General features: G+C 44.3%; 2 protein-coding genes across 2 annotated transcripts; one reads left to right on the top strand and one right to left on the bottom strand.

Annotated features, from left to right (window-relative positions):
• The first annotated feature begins 7,610 nt into the window (after positions 1-7,610).
• Positions 7,611-10,243, top strand: LOC100844215. The gene is made up of 7 exons (XM_010231764.3): positions 7,611-7,741; positions 8,381-8,696; positions 8,783-8,902; positions 8,988-9,146; positions 9,469-9,641; positions 9,746-9,851; positions 9,949-10,243. The coding sequence occupies exons 2-7, from the start codon at positions 8,466-8,468 to the stop codon at positions 9,976-9,978; spliced, it is 819 nt and encodes a 272-aa protein (XP_010230066.1). The 5' UTR covers positions 7,611-7,741; positions 8,381-8,465; the 3' UTR covers positions 9,979-10,243.
• Positions 10,244-10,835: 592 nt separating this feature from the next.
• On the bottom strand, positions 10,836-14,982 carry LOC100841582 (transmembrane emp24 domain-containing protein p24beta3). Its single transcript, XM_003559709.4, has 4 exons — positions 14,553-14,982; positions 12,046-12,232; positions 11,738-11,845; positions 10,836-11,351 (listed from the first exon to the last, which is right to left on the bottom strand). The coding sequence occupies exons 1-4, from the start codon at positions 14,763-14,765 to the stop codon at positions 11,218-11,220; spliced, it is 642 nt and encodes a 213-aa protein (XP_003559757.1). The 5' UTR covers positions 14,766-14,982; the 3' UTR covers positions 10,836-11,217.
• Between the last annotated feature and the right edge of the window lie 1,915 nt (positions 14,983-16,897).

Here is a 16,897-nt window from a genome sequence, read left to right as displayed (position 1 = left end):
AGGAGACGAGTTCGCCGTCCTCGAAAAACCTAGATCCAGGCGGCGAGGAGACGAGTCCGCCGTCCTCGAAAAACCTAGATCCAGGCGGCGAGGAGACGAGTCCGCCGTCCTCGAAAAACCTAGATCCAGGCGGCGAGGAGACGAGTCCGCCGTCCTCGAAAAACCTAGATCCAGGCGGCGAGGAGACGAGTCCGCCGTCCTCGAAAAACCTAGATCCAGGCGGCGAGGAGACGAGTCCGCCGTCCTCGAAAAACCTAGATCCAGGCGGCGAGGAGACGAGTCCGCCGTCCTCGAAAAACCTAGATCCAGGCGGCGAGGAGACGAGTCCGCCGTCCTCGAAAAACCTAGATCCAGGCGGCGAGGAGACGAGTCCGCCGTCCTCGAAAAACCTAGATCCAGGCGGCGAGGAGACGAGTCCGCCGTCCTCGAAAAACCTAGATCCAGGCGGCGAGGAGACGAGTCCGCCGTCCTCGAAAAACCTAGATCCAGGCGGCGAGGAGACGAGTCCGCCGTCCTCGAAAAACCTAGATCCAGGCGGCGAGGAGACGAGTCCGCCGTCCTCGGCAAACCTAGATCAAGGCGGCGAGGAGACGAGTCCGCCGTCCTCGGCAAACCTAGATCAAGGCGGCGAGGAGACGAGTCCGCCGTCCTCGGCAAACCTAGATCAAGGCGGCGAGGAGACGAGTCCGCCGTCCTCGGCAAACCTAGATCTAGGCGGCGAGGAGACGAGTCCGCCCTCCTCGGCAAACCTAGATCTAGGCGGCGAGGAGGACGAGTTATTCGTCCTCGGTAAACCTAGATCTAGGCGGCGAGGACAAGAGTTTGCCATCATTGGGAAACCCACATCTAGGTAGCGAGCAGATGAGATCATCCTTTGTCACCTCCTTGATCCCTAGATCTGTGTGCGAGGGCTGCGGCGGTGGTGGGCGGACGGCGATAGATCCAGGCCATGGCCTTATTCACCGTAGGGGAGAAGTAGTTAGATGGAAACTAGGGGACGGAAGAGGGGCACTAGAGGAATCGGAGGGGTTGCGCGAGGGGGTGGTGGGTAAAAATACGCCACTTTCGTGCTGGTGCGGTGCCAAAGGAACATAGAAGGCGAGGGGGGCTAGAGATGTGCTGTTGGATCTAATGTTGATGACCGCAAGTAAGGACTTAAGCGTGGCCAGGAGAATATTATGCGGGTCAAAAAATGTGTGGTCCCTACATGTCACGAATGATACAGCATATAATGTGATATCAGGAGACCGACGGATGTTGAACCCATGCCAGTGCCTTTACCAAGAGAAGAAAAAGGAAGTTTCAAGCCAATCTGATATCGCTCGAAAGGCAACGTTAAATCTTGATCTAATATCAATAACATCCGGTTTGGTAGGGAACAAATGCGTTCCCGACGATACGATACAATGAGACCGTGGGATGTAGGGGCCGTTTGGTTTGTGCCCATTTTAGCCCTACCAAATGAGGGTAAGAATTGGCTTACCAATTATTTGGCAAAGTATTTCTCAACCCTTACTTTGCCAATTATTTGGCAAGCATGTGTGAGAGATGATGTATTTCATATTGACAACCAAAATTTTAGCAAATAACCAAACAAGGGCCAGAAAAATTTGGTTGCCAATTATTTGACTTGGTTTGTGTTGGCTCCCTACCAAACAGCCCCTTAATTTTCTATACGATCTATAAGATCTCGTTTCTGCGCAGAACGCATGTATAGGCAATGATGAAGCGGAACCTTTGTTTCATCATATGGCCACTAACTAAATCTCAAATTTGTTTAGTTGAGACGGTAGAAAACGGTCCAAGGATCATGTAAAAAAATTCTCATTATTCTTGTTAGGAAGGATGGAGCACAAATTTACCACACTCGTTATTTGAAAGCACCGCAGATATACAATTTTTGTTCTATAAAAATAAATATATTGCCTGCCGTATATGGACACGGGCATCAATTGGCGTTCAAAAAACATGGAAAGAAATTAATACCCATCGCGCAAGACCAGATGTGCACAGCACATCCCACGTATGATCAATTACAGGTCATGCATTTAATTGAGTAGAACAATTCGGGATGGTTTTGTACAGAGCACCTTCTCCACATCAAAGACCCATTCTGGCCAGTAATCACATTCCAAATTTCAAATGCCTTTTCGTTTCAGCCTTTGATTACTGGAAATTTCCACAAGCGATCCGTCTGGGGGGAAGGGGCTTCCTTACGGACCGGCAACAGTAAACGGCCTCTCTTCGGGCAAACGGGCCTCCCGACCTCTGCAAACGCCGGACAACGAACGGGACAAGGACGACCCGCTCCACGTGGCGGCACGGAGGAAGACGTGCGGGCCTCTCTTCGGGCACCAGCCAAGTGGGACCCACACTCCCTGTATGGCGGGCACCCACCAAATCTTATCCGCCGCGACGCTCCTTTCCCGAATCTCCAGGCACAACGCACGCGCGCGCGCACACGGGCCCAGGCGACGCTCCGCGGAGCGGACGGACCCGGCGATTGACGTCGCAGGCGTAGAGACAAAGGCTAGTATGTTGCTCTCGTGGCAAGGAGCCAAAGGATCACTTCTCCTCTGATTTTCAAACTAAGCTAGGAGACCATTGTTTAGCTCGTTAATTACTCCCAGCCGGCGGTGGCATTCGGCGGCACGGAGATCCCGTCTACTTCGCCCACTTGTGACTACGTGCATCTTTTTTTTTTTACCAAATTGATCTCATTGTATATCTTTGTACTTTCTCCGTTTCATGTATATTATTAAGTGATTCAAATTTATCTAAATATGAACGTGTATATGTACTAAAATACATAGGACGTTATATCTTTGTACTCCCTCCGTTCATATTTAGACAAATTTGAGTCATTTAATATGAGCTGGAGATAGTTTTTTTTAAAGGACATATGTTTGTACCCCATTAGTATCATGTGTGAACCTTTTTTCAGACAACACATACAAATATGAATGTATCTATTTATACTCAAAAAGTGTCTAGATACATGCAATATTTCATCATTTTAATATGGAACGGAGGGAGTATTTATATCTTTGAGCCATAAACAAAATTAACATACGAAGTACTCAGTTTTATGCATGACTGAACTATAAGCAACCGGAGTATGATATTCGTCGGAGGCACCTCCTTTATCAAAGTTTTACTAACCGCCATAATTTGTGCATGTGCCCCGGGGTGAGCGTCCTAACCAGACCTACATGGAGTACGTACGCGTGGTGCGCGCTGTCAGGAAAAAAAAGAGAGTACGTACGCGTATGCTGCCTCCGCGCGCACGTGGAGGCAATAATTTGCAGTGCCGGAGAAGTTACTACACAGTTTATAGAAAGTGAAAAAGAAAGTTCGATTAAAACATCAAAAAGGAAATTTCCGCAGCAGTAGGTCGTTGCTTGATTTTGAGCCTAAGGACATGTACAATGGTTGATAAGACTGTCTTATCTTGAACATTTCACGTCAATTAAAAAAGATAATAAAACATGTTGTACAACAAATTATCTCTTAGTGTTCTATTTTAGAATTAATGTTTAGATGAATAAAATTAACTAAATAAATAATAAGAAAAGATAAAATCTAGTATAATGTTAAATTTGCCTTATCTTTGTTTTATCATTCTTATGAAGAGATCATCTCTTAATTAAGAGAAGGCCTGTGTGTTTTTTTCTTTTCTCTCTCTTCCACATCAGAACTTATCAGCATAGGCTGACGTCACCCATTGTACATGCCCTAATTGTGGATCTTTAAACCCGTGGAAAACCACGGCGCGCATGCGGTGTGATGGTCTGACGAATGACTATCGATGGATGGATGGATGGATGGATGCAGGTGTGTGCGCCTCTGTGGATTATTATTAGAAAAACACCGTGAGAGCAGCCTAGATATCGATCGCGACAGCGATTCGAACTTATGTACTTCATGACCTGCGTTTTGAAACGGTCCAGGGCCATGCGTACGCTACGCGCGCATATGCATATACGCACGCGCGGTCGATCGGGTCACCGTGACTAGGCCCCGGCTAAGTCCCAATCCCAAGATTAAACGTCTCTTAATTTGATCGAGCTAGCCACCGTTTGAGCAGGTCGTGCCTACGTGATCTGGGCATGCATGCTTGCGAAAATAATACACTGATGGTCTATTTTTTGAATAAACTAAAATTGATGACTTCTCTAAAAGGGGCACGCCACGTGATGATTAAACGTCATGTCGCTCGAATGCTTGGTCGTTGGCGCCCGTACTACACATACATGCATCTCAAAAAATTTCGTGGTGTTCGATATCTCTTTAATTTCCCCAGATCAATGATCGGAGGAAATCTTAATGCAACAAATCAGAGGGATCGTATCATGTCTGGCCCGGGCATGCCATGTTCGACCACTCCCGGCAACAAGTTACGCCGATGGGCGCGCCGGCGCGCGGCGTGAACCGTGTCCGTCCGTCCGTCCAGGGCCGGCTTGGCACGAAACTAAACACGCCGGTGCATCATGCGTGCATATGCACGCGCGATCCGTACCTTTTTTTTCCTCATACCTAGTGGAGTGGAGTAGTTAATACGCACGCACATGATATGATGGATCCATCGCTAGATAGGCCGTCGACGTCGGGAGAAAAAGAAAGGCAGGATGTCTGTGCGTATATATACACGGCCGGATTTGTTTTCCTCTCTCCCGTGCTTTCATTGCGGAACAGGCTTATCGTGCATATATACGTGTCAGGCACGCTAGTAGTTCGTATGATTCGGTCGTCCATGCATGCGTGCGTGCGTGCATACGAGCTCAAGTCAAACCGAGTCGAGGAAGCGAAACCACTCTCCCTAATAGCGAGAAAAGAAAAGAAACATTGCAGGAAATGAAATAGGCGTGCGGTGCATGCATGGACCTCTTCGTCTCATGTCACGGTTTTGCGTAGACGTACCGGTTTACCGGCGTACGGATAGGGTAGAAGCCGCAGAAGGTGGCATCGTGCGCGTCGCCTCTTGCACCGTGTAAAATTTTACGAGGACGTAATGAGATTTCCCATTAACCAAAGCAACATTCAAATTCTGGAAGTTTGGTTGAGGAAGTTATCTTATAATCTGGAATAAAGGGAGTAGCAGAGGAGACAGATACAGATGTATCGGACAACAAGTGAGTAATAAAATATTCCTCCGTTTCATGATTGTTATCGTTGTTTTAGTTCAATTTTAAACTAAAGCGTTCAAATTTAAACTAAATCAGCGACAACAATTATGGAAGGGAGGAGCGAGTAACAATTTAGTAGCAAGCCCCAATCATCTTATTACTAGTGTGGTCTCGTGCTAACTCGTCACCATGTCTCAAGTAAGCTAACGGACACACAGCGTAGTTGTTAATTTAGGCATGCACTTAAATCTCATCCCTGAAAAGGGAAGGCATGATAGGAGAAACGTGAGCTCGGGACCCACAGTGGCATGGTCAGTCGCTGCGTTCCTCGCGTGAGACCCGGCCTGGCCTGCTAACACTCCATTGATCCGGTCTTTCTCAGGATAACTCCCCGAAGCGACGGTGATTATATTATGCGGGTGTGGGTCAGTGGATGTGTCAGCTTCTGTACATCGATAAGCTCCACGTGACGTCAGTAGGTGTCCAACTGCAAAAAAAAAGAAGAGTAGGTCTCCAACTGCTCAACATCGTAGGATCGACGACATGTGAGTAATCTACACCTCGATATGACGTCACACTCCTCGTAGCAGCTCTGCACCGTACTACGAATTGTTCCTCCCTCAGAAATTCTTCACAAATCTAAATGTTTGAGAGAGATGCAGGAATTTGACAAATTAACAGTTGGTTAGCTCAGGGAAGTGTCACGTTGGATCTGCCACCCCGGCCCTCTGCGAAATTGGTCCCTGTGTTTCTTTTTGTTGGACACGTTAAAAGGGGCGTTGAATCCATCACCGTTTCTGCTTGCGCTCTCTGCGGGGTCCGACCGTCCGACAGCGCAAGTGGAACCACTTTATCCTGAGTAGTATCCAGCATCCTCGATCACTATAATGTGGAAAGGGTCCATCGTGCCTTCGTGAAGTCTAGGACCGGAGCGGAAGTCACGGGACATAAAGCGAGAAGACAGCACAATGACAAGCCGGCGGGGTCAGCTCGGCCGACCCGAAACACGGCAGACTCGTGGACGTGAGACCGTGACTTCTCCAATGGCCTTGGCTTAACCTACACACAAATAACTTCCATACGGTCTTAAAACAAATACATACTGTAAGTGTACGGCTGCTTGTTAAAGCAAGCTTCTGGCTAAAGTTTACTGGTACTTCTTGTGTTCATGGCAAGTGCGTGTGACTTACCCTATAGCCGAAGAAGTCGATCGGCATGGAGTGTACTCCGTGCTTGCGGCGATCTCCTACACTCCAAGCAACACCACACGCACAATATAATTGGAAGTTTGGTGCTGGCTTGCTCTCTCTATATAGGGTAATAACTACAGTTAGTTAGCGCCATAGTGTCTGTCGATCGAGAGAGGAAAGACAGAGAGAGATCCCGTAGTGGCACATCGACACGTTTACCCTTGGTTGCTTTTGGCCGTTGCAACGTTGTTGTTGTTGTGGTTTTATGGCGTCCCATGAAGACCCCTCGTCTAGCCAGGCGCCTTTATTTAAGTACTCAATTATTATTACCACTATAATCAATAGCAACATTCTCCCATCAATTTTCTATTGTCTCATGAAGATCTTTGCAAAAAGAAACACAAATGCCAAATGGTACTGCTGCATGCCAAAATCCAATAATGGCCATATGGAGAAAGGGTATCGGGCAGTAGCGGCGGGGTTGTAAGCCGTGGCATCACCTGACCGGGCAAATGGAGCAATAAGATAACCTTGTCACCGAGTGTTTGTATCCAAACTTGGCTTTCAGCTATTAGCTGATTATAACTAATGGTGTTGCTCCATGCATTGCGCAGCACCTAGCTCCTCACGTTCTTGAGTGTTTGACTCCGGGCGCAACTGATGCTTCGGTGGATCTAGCATTATTGCACATGCATGCGTTCAGGCGGCATCGGTCAAAAAGGGAAGGTGTTGGATAAAGCTGATCTCACATATGGCCAACTTCTAGTTTAATTTTTAATTTTCTAGTCAGATTGTAAGCCAATATTTTTACTACTGTACAAATTTTGATATTGTGAATGCGGAAACCGCTTGCATCCCTATCAATCACCGTGTCACAGACCATCGATCACATCGTCACTCCCTCTTTGTCGATGCACAAGGATTTGCCTCTAAAAGAACAAAAACAAGACATGGATCTGCCTCTCGAAAAAAACAAAAAACAAAAATTGGAAGGATCTGTCTCTAAAAAAAAGAAGAAGCAGAGAAGGATCTGTCTCTCAAATAATCAAAAGGGATTTACGCATGGACCAAGTACCCGAAGAAACCTACAGATCATTTCCAAAGGTACGAATAGGCCCAAGTAGCTTAAGAAGCCCACATATCATTCCAGGGAGCAAGCGGGCCCAGGTAAAAAGAAGATTCATCGATAGCGATGGGCCGACGGCCGAGCTCTCCTGGGGCTCCACGTGGCCGGTGGCCTCGCCAGTCGTCTTTTATTGTGGCCCCTGAATTTTTTTCCTCCCTTTCTCTTCAGATTTCCCTTGCTGGTTTTTAACCACTAAACCCTCCACGGTATTTATATTTTTCACGTCTCCACCACACACACACACATCCCCTTCCCGTGTTCCCAGTGGGTTCTCCGCCAGCTTCCGGCCGCTCCTCTGGGTAAAGATTCGATTCGTTCTTCGTCCTTGAGTTATTGCGGTTAAATTGACTGATTATCCGGTCTGTACTGGTATGTGGATTAGGAGTAAGGTGTTTGGTTGTCTGAGTTGCGATTGTGGGGTGGAATCTGCAGATTTTCTTACTGAAAGGAACCTGCTGTTTTGGTGTGATGGTTCACCCTTTTCAGAATTTTTTTTCGAGCGATCCCTTTGCAGATTTGTTTACTAGGCTCAGTTCTTAGAAATTGAAAAATGGTCAGATTTTTCTTTTGAGGAAAAAACGGTCAGATTTATGCATGAATAATGAGCTGCTGATTTATATAAACGGTGCCTTTACACTAGTTTTTATACAACTTGATGCTGTCCATCCTGGTTATACATATGCTAAGCAGTCAATAGGCGTGGTAATCAACATGCGGTTTAGCACCAGATCAACATGAAAAAAAGAACATAGTATGATGTAGTGTGTAGAGTGTTGCAGTACCTTGTAAAATTTCAACTTTAGATTGAAACTATGTATTAACAGAGAAGATAGGTTTTCTGTGAATAGTAGCTCTCCACTGCAATTTTGTACAAAGATATGATTTCCATTGAGCCCTTAATCATTATTTGTGGCTGATTAAAGAATTCTCTGTTGTAGTTTGAGTAAACCGCGGATTCTGAAATCCGCTCCCGTTGCTGGAGAATGTGCGAGCAGCTTCCGGCAGCTTGGTGAGCATCCAGCCATGCCGACGCTGCACGGAGCCATTCTGTTTATGAGGCCTAGTGCTTATCAAGAACTGAAATCCTTCCCAAAGAACACAGCTGGTTCGTTTAACAGCTGCTTAGGTTGCAATGCAATTTATAGTTCTTCTGAAGGCAAGCCACACATTGTTCCTAGCTTCGGATTTAACTTTACCAGAGCCAGCCATTATCTGTACAGAAGCTTAAGTGAGAGAACTACAAGGCATTGGCTGGTATGACTTTACGCTTTGTCACAAAGACCTTCCATTTTGACGTATTCTTGCTCACTGTTTGTCTGTATGTAATGTGTTGTGTGTAGCACCGATTTCATGTTAATGCTTCATCGGACGAGGACTTCCGCTCATCGCGTAATATAGCAACCAGCCTATTCAAGCAGTATAAGAATGTCATTGACCGAGGAGGTGGAGATAACATAAAAGTATTGGTTCTTGTTGAAATTCTTCACTGGTCTTCTTGACATAACTTCTGTTTATAATCATTATGCCAACTTTTCATGTTATCAGGGTTTTGTCAATGCTGGAGTGCAAGCATATGCCCTAGGCTGTACAGAAGAGGGCCTTAGAATGGAACTTATGGATATAAAGAAATCTGGTATCGAAATCGAGAGCCTGCGGTCCTATGGAGGAGGAACAAGTTTGAGCTTCAAAGTCCATTCCTTTGAGGTTTAGAACTTGGCACATCCTTAAATATGAATTAGTCCGCTTCAGTTTATAACTAGCTTAAATCTTCAAATGCCTTAAGAGTTTTGTAACTATGTCCTGCCCTGTAGTATTTGCACTCAAGCCCAAGAGTTTTGCTTAGATGTATGCCATTATCGTTACTTTCTTCTTGATTTGTTAATGATTGTCGATAGATGAAGTCAACTGAATCACACCTTCATCATGTATGCGCCTTTGATAAATTATAAGATCTTCGTCATTTCCATTCCATTTCTCAATTTCATTTTTCTTCCATTTGTCCCGATCACGATTTCTTCAATTGTAGGTAAAGGAATGCATTCTGTGGCTCAGTATAGTGTTCATTACAATACTGTGCACACCGCAGCCAACAATCATCAGATGGTCTACTACCCCACCAGTGTCAACCGATGTCTTGCATCAATGGAAAGGATTTTGTGCCCTGATAGCAAATGCTTACTATACCAAAGGAATGGCATGGTAAGCAAGTTTTCTGCAAGCAATTTTGCTTTCTTTTTCTCCCTTTCATCTTACAATGCTGATCACGTTGAATGCACGGGAATGCACGTGAAAACTCCTCGAAGGTTGCCGGTGAAAACTTTGCAGCTAGAACAAATGGCCGTCATGGGCAGTTCGGAGGAGCCATCGGTGGTAGCAAGTCGGATGCAATTAGTTTTCAGTACATTAGAGGTTTGTAGCAGCATTCTCAGTCTTTGCAAACCCAGAGCAAGAAAACGGAATCCCTGTTTAAATGAAATCCTAGTTGTTTTGATGGGCCATTTTGCAGGTAGTTAGCCCACAATGGCCAAGAGTGTGATGGAATGAAACCAATATGATCATACAAAGCTCTGCAAGTTTACAGGACTCATGCCCGTCCCAGGGCCATGAATCGAAGGCACGAAACTTCTTTGATGTGCAGTTGTGAACGCAGACCAGAAAGAGCTGTCGTTTTCTTATAATGTACTGAGATTCTTATTGGTTGATACATGTATATAGAACCTACAGCTTCTGTAAATCTCCCTCAGTTGCAATATAATGGAAGTAATCATCAATATAGTAGATGCCACTTTTTTGCTGTTTAACTGTGCAAAACTTGTGTGAAATTCTTACTGAAATTTACCTGAGCCTGTTTGGCAGCATAATTTTAGTGCTCTTTGTGGTCCGTAATGTGCATCTCTTACATGGAATGTTGAAACTAATCCCAGTGCTCTTGTCCTTTTTTGTACTGCAAGTGCGCTATAGCTTTTTTGACAAGGAAAGGACACCAGTTTAATACTCACTCAGTCTCATATTAAGTAACTTTCTATTACAAACGTTTTTTAGACATAGATGCATCCATATTTGAACAAATTTGAGCCACTTAATATGGGACGGAGTTTTTAGACATAGATACATCCATATTTGGACAAATTTGAGTCACTTAATATGGGACGGAGGGAGTACTGTACACCAGTTTAATACTGTACTCCCGTCGATTTTTTAACTATTCGGATCTTATTCACAGTTCATTCAGTAACGATCGGTGTGCCTAATACCGTACAGCAAGACTGAAGTTCACTGTATATATTGGGACTGGATACCAAACATTGAACCAAAATTTCGTCTACAGTCGAGTACTACTATCCATGATACTCCACTTTCGAGTCTTTTTAGTACATTTTGAACCGTACAAAATAACTTCACATATTCCTTCATTCCCTTGCAATGGCAGTGTAGCCCAGTTTAGGTCATTCCTTTACTGGACCAATCTGCGCTAGAATAAGAGAGTGAGTATGTATACCAGAGTTACAGTCTTCATAACAAACCATCAGTAACCGTGCCTTAATTTTTTTGTTTCTTTGACATTAACACTCTGAAGATAAATTATGGATTTATGTTCAGCAACAGGTACGCTTCACATCTCACAAGACTTGCTAAAGGTACATGTTGATAAATTAAAAAAGAAGTATTTTTAGACTAACACCAAAGAAGCGGGTGGGGAGGGTGAAAAGCTACAATATGACAGAACATATTCCCTGTTCCAGCCATCTTCTGCTGCCTTGAAGTAGACGGTGTCCTAGACCCTGTTGTATGCCACGTTTTTACTGAATAGGCGCCGGATGTAAACAACTTGCAATGCGCTAGCAGCCATGAAAGCCAGGTACTCTGCCATAGTGTAGAACATGACCCGCCTTCTGGTGCTCTCATTTGCTGGATTCAGTTGGTCATGAAATAAGATCACCATCATCACAAAATGATAGGAAGAAAAGATACGTGAAACAGCAAAGCAATAAAAAGGGTAATAGTTTGTGTTCTCTGTTTATCTATGCTGATTTTATTAGAATCAATTACCCATATATTCTCAATATCTCATTTGAAACTTGCGCATAATTTTACTGAACTAAAGAAAGAACTGAGACACCACTTGTGGTACAGGCTAGTTTTCTGCTGCGCTCCATAACACATGTGGATTCGGTGGTTCATAGTAAATTCACAGCAAACTTATGTAGGAGTACTATATTCGTAGTTAACAGGGCCATACGACAATGGAAAGATTTCTATAGATCATCTGAAGAAAAAAGGTTCATGAAGCTTACTGTGTCGGTGACGAGCCTCACGCGCTTTTAGGTACTTCTGCTCAGAAGTGACAGATTCTAATGCCTCCTTAAGCTCTGCTATTTTCACATTGATAGGATCCAAGTGCTCTGGAATGGGAAAAAGAAATGTTAAAACTGAAGGAATGGGAAGTTGAAATTTGAGAATCAATATCTTTATAAATAGGTAAGCCTAAGATCACATAGCAAATCAATTGATTGTTGCTCAATACTTGCAAATGAAATAATTTATTTAAAGAATAGAGCAACAAGCAGATGCTTAAATGCTCGAGGGAGATCAGTAGACTGACCATCTTTTGCCAGATCGTGCTCATTGGGGATGTGCCCAACATGAATGTAGAAAGAAACAGTTTCAGGTGCCCCATATGGATTATGGAAGCAAAACTTGTACATTCCACCCCTTGGAGCTTTAAAATCAAATTTGTCACCAGATTTTCCCTTCAGTGAATATACAGTGTTACCGCCTGGTGAAGTTACCTACATTCATGAAAAAGACATTATAGAACATCAATTAAAGGTGGTTGACGGATCACTGGTTAAGTGACATAATAAAATCTTGAAGTACTAACCACACACTTGCAGAATTTCAATTCAGTAATTCAATAGTTAACAGGGGGAAACAGGTGTAACCGCTGCCAAATTAGTTTGGCAGTGTGGATATTAACACATTATATAAAGAGGACTAGGGAAGTATCTGAAGTAGATCCACTTTATTTATTAAGAAATAATTCTCTGAAAGTTGCAGTAGTAACACAGAAAATAGGATGGACTCAGGTATTTCCAGTAGAGAGTGTTCGGATTGGGCATAGCTAAAGGAAACTAATGATAACATTTATTGTAAAATAAGTAGAACACCATTTCGCACCACATGAGCTAAACCAATTTAATGGAATTGGTGTGAAGTCCACTGTTTTCATGTGCTAAAGTTAGTATTGAGGTTATGCATAAACAACTAGGTACTTTATTGGACTTTCTAGTGACTTACTTTAACTACACAAAGTGCTACACCAATTAATTTAGCATTGCCCACTCCAAAGTAGGATGAACAATATAAACACCTAATCTCAAAACAAGAAATTTACCGGTACATAATAGCACCGCACGATCAGGTTCCTAGTTTGCAGATTTTAAACATTAAGAGCAATATGAAAAATTGCTTTTCATCTTCCGACAAAGAAAGGGAAAGAAGTCGAATTTACCCCCTCTACTACAGAAAAGGCTATCTGACTGCCTCAACATTGGAAGCATAGGCATTGCCACATTAGCCGCTTCCACGGGGTTCTAATGCAGGCAGAGACCCCTTCAATCTCCACTGCTGCAATTTCTTTCTTGTTCAGTCAGTTTGGTAAACCAAATTACTTTACCAAAAAAGTATTTCAGGGTTTTCATGAGCGGTTGCCCTGTATTCTCTACTTACATTGGTGGGCATTTGTTGAAACCAAATTCTAAATAAACCAGGTTAACTTAACCAAGTTGTCGATATCTGAATGTTTACCCTCATAGTACCCTATACACCAAATGTCGCAACCAAGGAGGCGCTTAGGTAAGGTAGGCAGAAAGGAGAGGAGATAGAGGATGGTCAAGGAAAAGAGAGGGGAAGAAAAACATTTTTTTACTTTAACTTGCTGATTATCTGCGTGAAGTGGGTTGCGAACTGAGCAGCACTGGTTTTCAAAATTCAGGGGTTAAATAACAAGTTTTGCAGAGGGTCGAATCTGGAGGGGGGTAAAGTGGATTTGTTCAATAAAGTAAGAAAAATCAAAACAACCAACATGAAATAACCCTACTAATTTGGAAGCCACAAATCTAGATAGATGCAAAGGAACAAGAGAAGACCATCATTTTATTCATAGATAAACAAACGCCTCAGTTACCAAGCATAGAATATTTCTAAACAGTGAAACGTGAGAAATGTTACTCCCTCCGACCCATATTACTTGTCGTTGACTAAATCTGCGACAAGTAATATGGATCGGAGGGAGTACCTATTTCTAAATGAAGATAACTGATCCTTCAACTGTGAATCAAGTAAATGACCTCACTTGGGAAGGTAAAGCAGGTTCATTGACTCATTTTTTTTTTGTATTTTTGTACACCAAACATCCATACGATGTGTGGTCAAGTGAACAACCAAACCATAAATAAAATGGCTAACACATCACGTAGCAATTAAGCATCAATTGCAGCATAATAGCACTACGGCATCACAAGCCCCTTTCAATCCTCGAAACCTACAGAGCTTCCAATTGTTAAGTAAATTCAAGAACTTTTTGCATGGTTTTCTGTTGTAATAAGTGAAATTATCAAGAAAATCACCAAGCGTTTAAACACCAAAAGGGAGGAGCTTTCGATGAAGCATCGGAGCACTAGATTATCATCCAACCTAAATGATCCATATATTGCACTCGTGGAAGCCCGTAACAGAAGAACAGAACACATGGAAATTCCCGAACTTCCACCACAGGGCCAAACTTCACACCAGAGCACAACCGAATCGACTCAAAGGCAATCAACTCTGCCAATCAACTAGTTTAGACACAAATTAGATTAAATCACGGACGTTACTGATCGCGCTCACTTCAGATCACCAAATCGCTGCAGATATTTCCGACGAAGCAAGCACCACAACCCGCAGTTCCACAAGGAGGCCCCAATTCCACTTGATCCCCAATTCAAGCCCTCCAGATCCCAACCAAAAACGAACCCATAAACCCCTCTAAATCCAGATCCTCGAACCCTACTCAAACGCACAGGTTGAAGGTAACAGGGGAGGCGGTAGATCGAGCAAGTACCGTACCGTGAGGTCGATGCCGGGGTGGTCGGAGCTCCAGAAGATGTCGTGGTCGACGACGACGAAGTTCCCCGTGACGGAGTCGCCCTCGTAGGGCACGAACTCGTGGATGCACTCGGTGTCCGTGACGGTCACCGACAGCGCATCCGCCCGCCACCCCGCGGCCGCCGCCAGCGCCACCACCGCTACCAGCAGCATCGCCGGCCGCCACGTCGCCATGGCCCGCCGGTCGGTAGCTCAGTCAAGGGCGGCACCAGCGAACCAGAGCCGCTGGGTTTAGGGCTAGGGTTCGGGGGGAGAGGGCGAGGCGGTGAGCTCCGGTCGTGCACGACGACGGGGGTTCGGGAGGGGCAGGCGAGCGGAGACGAGACGAAGTCACGAGGGCGAGATCGGAGACGAGACGGGGAAGGTGTCGCGTGTTTTGCAATAAAGGACTCCCCGAGTTGCGTATTACTGCGGAGAAGCCTGAGATACTCTTTGAGGAAAAAAAAAAGTGAAACGTGGAATTTGTGTGACGTGGCCTTGTGGCTCGGAGTGGCTGCCTTGTCTCCTACGTGGCGTCGCCTTGTTGAGCTGGCTCCGGCTTAGCGCTTAAGAGGAGTTCGTAAATATTTTTTTAGCGAATAGAGGAGTTCGTAAATGATACGTACAAGACGTATTCCCGGATATACTACGGATTGGGCTGGGCTGGCCCGGCCCGATGAAAAGAAAGCGCATGAGTTGCAATGTATCGATCGCTCTACTTCTGCCCTTCCTACCAGGCCAATTGTAATTGGGCTTCCTCCTAAGTAAGGCCTTGGTCATTTGGTCTGAATCCCTGGCGTTGCAAGCGACACCGTTGGCGGCGGCTTCACCCGTTCCCACTTCCCAGCAGGCAGCAACTCTCGTTTATTGCGGGCTACCGCCGGCTCCGGTATTTTCGACGGATGATACACGCTGTGGTGCTACGTGCGGACCCCAAGAGCAATACCAATTCTTTCTTTTTTATACCGGTGCAAAACAGAAAATTTTAGAAAAATAGGGAGTGCTGCCTGGTTCCATTCGAAGGAAAGGAACCACGGCGTTTTAATGTTACAGCATTCAGGTTTTAAAGCTCTTACAGATGGGACAAAAGCAAAAAAGGAGTACCGAATGCTCCATACTTCCTCCATTCCTAAATACTTGTCGTGATTTTAATATAAATTTACACTAAAATCATGACAAGCACTTAGAAACGGAGAAAGTACTTTACATCATATACATGAGGAAAACTAACAGCACGTTACATTTGCTGGTACTACCCAACTCATCTTCCTTCTGAGATAGGAAAGACGAACCGCATATCCTCCGCCATCTTCTATCCAGGCTCGTTTTGAATCTCCAAAAGCAGTGGTCGTCTCACGAATTCAAGATCGTCGTCATTCTTGTTGCATAACGCTCTATTGTTGTCCAAAGTGTTTTCCTTCGTATTGTTCCTTCCACTTGTGTACCGGATAAAAAAAAAACAAGACGCCACGCCTGCCTAGTCGTCATTGTTAACCACAAAATTGTTCCTATACTTCTAGAAACCCCACGGTCACAAGCGAAAAAAACATAAATCTTTGTTTGGCACTAGTTTTTTGTACCGTTTATTGAGATTTATTCCCTCCAAATTCAAAAACACTAGATTTTGTTTGGTAGTGAGGAACTGCAAGCTGTTGCCCCTAAATCTTTTCCACAAAACATCTTTAGTTATGTGCCAATTAAAAACACTTCTCATACTAATGTATTACGATGAAAGAGATTTTGGAGAACATTGGGTGAACACACGATCCACTCAAATATCCATACATGAATGACTAAGGGAGCGTTGGTTCCTTAGCTCGGCTGGCCCATTGTTGAGCTAGCTCAGCTGGCATAGCTCGGCGTCGCTGGCTTTACCGTGTTTGCCCATTTGATATTTTGCTTTTGCTTGGGTTCCATGAAGATTTATTTTTTCCACATGATGCACACCTTGTCGTCTGATTGGCTCACCTCTCGCCGGCAAGGATAACAACTTTGTGTTGTTGATCCAATATTTGGCGAAAGATTCAAAGCCTAGAATTTTATATTTCCTCCGATTCATAATAAGTGTCGTTGATTAAGGCAACTACACTTATAATGAACGGGAGCGAGTAGCTCATAGCTTCATAAATCTCACGCCAAATGATTTTAGCTTACAACATTGTCAGACAAGAGGTGGTAAATAGATTCGAGTAAAATGCACCATTAGTCATTGAACTTGAGTTGTCCGTGCAATCTAGTACTCATACTCTCAAAACGCTCGTTTGAGTCATCGAACTAAAAAATACGGTGCAATATGGTCCTATATGGCTGAGAGATACGTATTCTGC

Source organism: Brachypodium distachyon, chromosome 1 (assembly GCF_000005505.3).
Source record: "Brachypodium distachyon strain Bd21 chromosome 1, Brachypodium_distachyon_v3.0, whole genome shotgun sequence".
Taxonomy (NCBI): Eukaryota; Viridiplantae; Streptophyta; class Magnoliopsida; order Poales; family Poaceae; genus Brachypodium; species Brachypodium distachyon.
Note: the sequence above shows the minus strand (reverse complement) of the source record. Positions and strands in the feature narration are given on the sequence as shown.

Bases quoted from the DNA above. Each gene is read 5' to 3' on its own strand.
- LOC100841582 (XM_003559709.4), bottom strand. From the start codon at position 14,765: ATGGCGACGTGGCGGCCGGCGATGCTGCTGGTAGCGGTGGTGGCGCTG. The intron at 11,846-12,045 runs GTCAGTCTACTG...TTCCCATTCCAG, and splicing joins GCACGATCTGGCAAAAGATG to AGCACTTGGATCCTATCAAT. The intron at 11,352-11,737 runs GTAAGCTTCATG...AACTGAATCCAG, and splicing joins TGAGGCTCGTCACCGACACA to CAAATGAGAGCACCAGAAGG.
- LOC100844215 (XM_010231764.3), top strand. From the start codon at position 8,466: ATGCCGACGCTGCACGGAGCCATTCTGTTTATGAGGCCTAGTGCTTAT. The intron at 8,697-8,782 runs GTATGACTTTAC...TGTTGTGTGTAG, and splicing joins GAACTACAAGGCATTGGCTG to CACCGATTTCATGTTAATGC. The intron at 9,852-9,948 runs GTTTGTAGCAGC...GCCATTTTGCAG, and splicing joins TAGTTTTCAGTACATTAGAG to GTAGTTAGCCCACAATGGCC.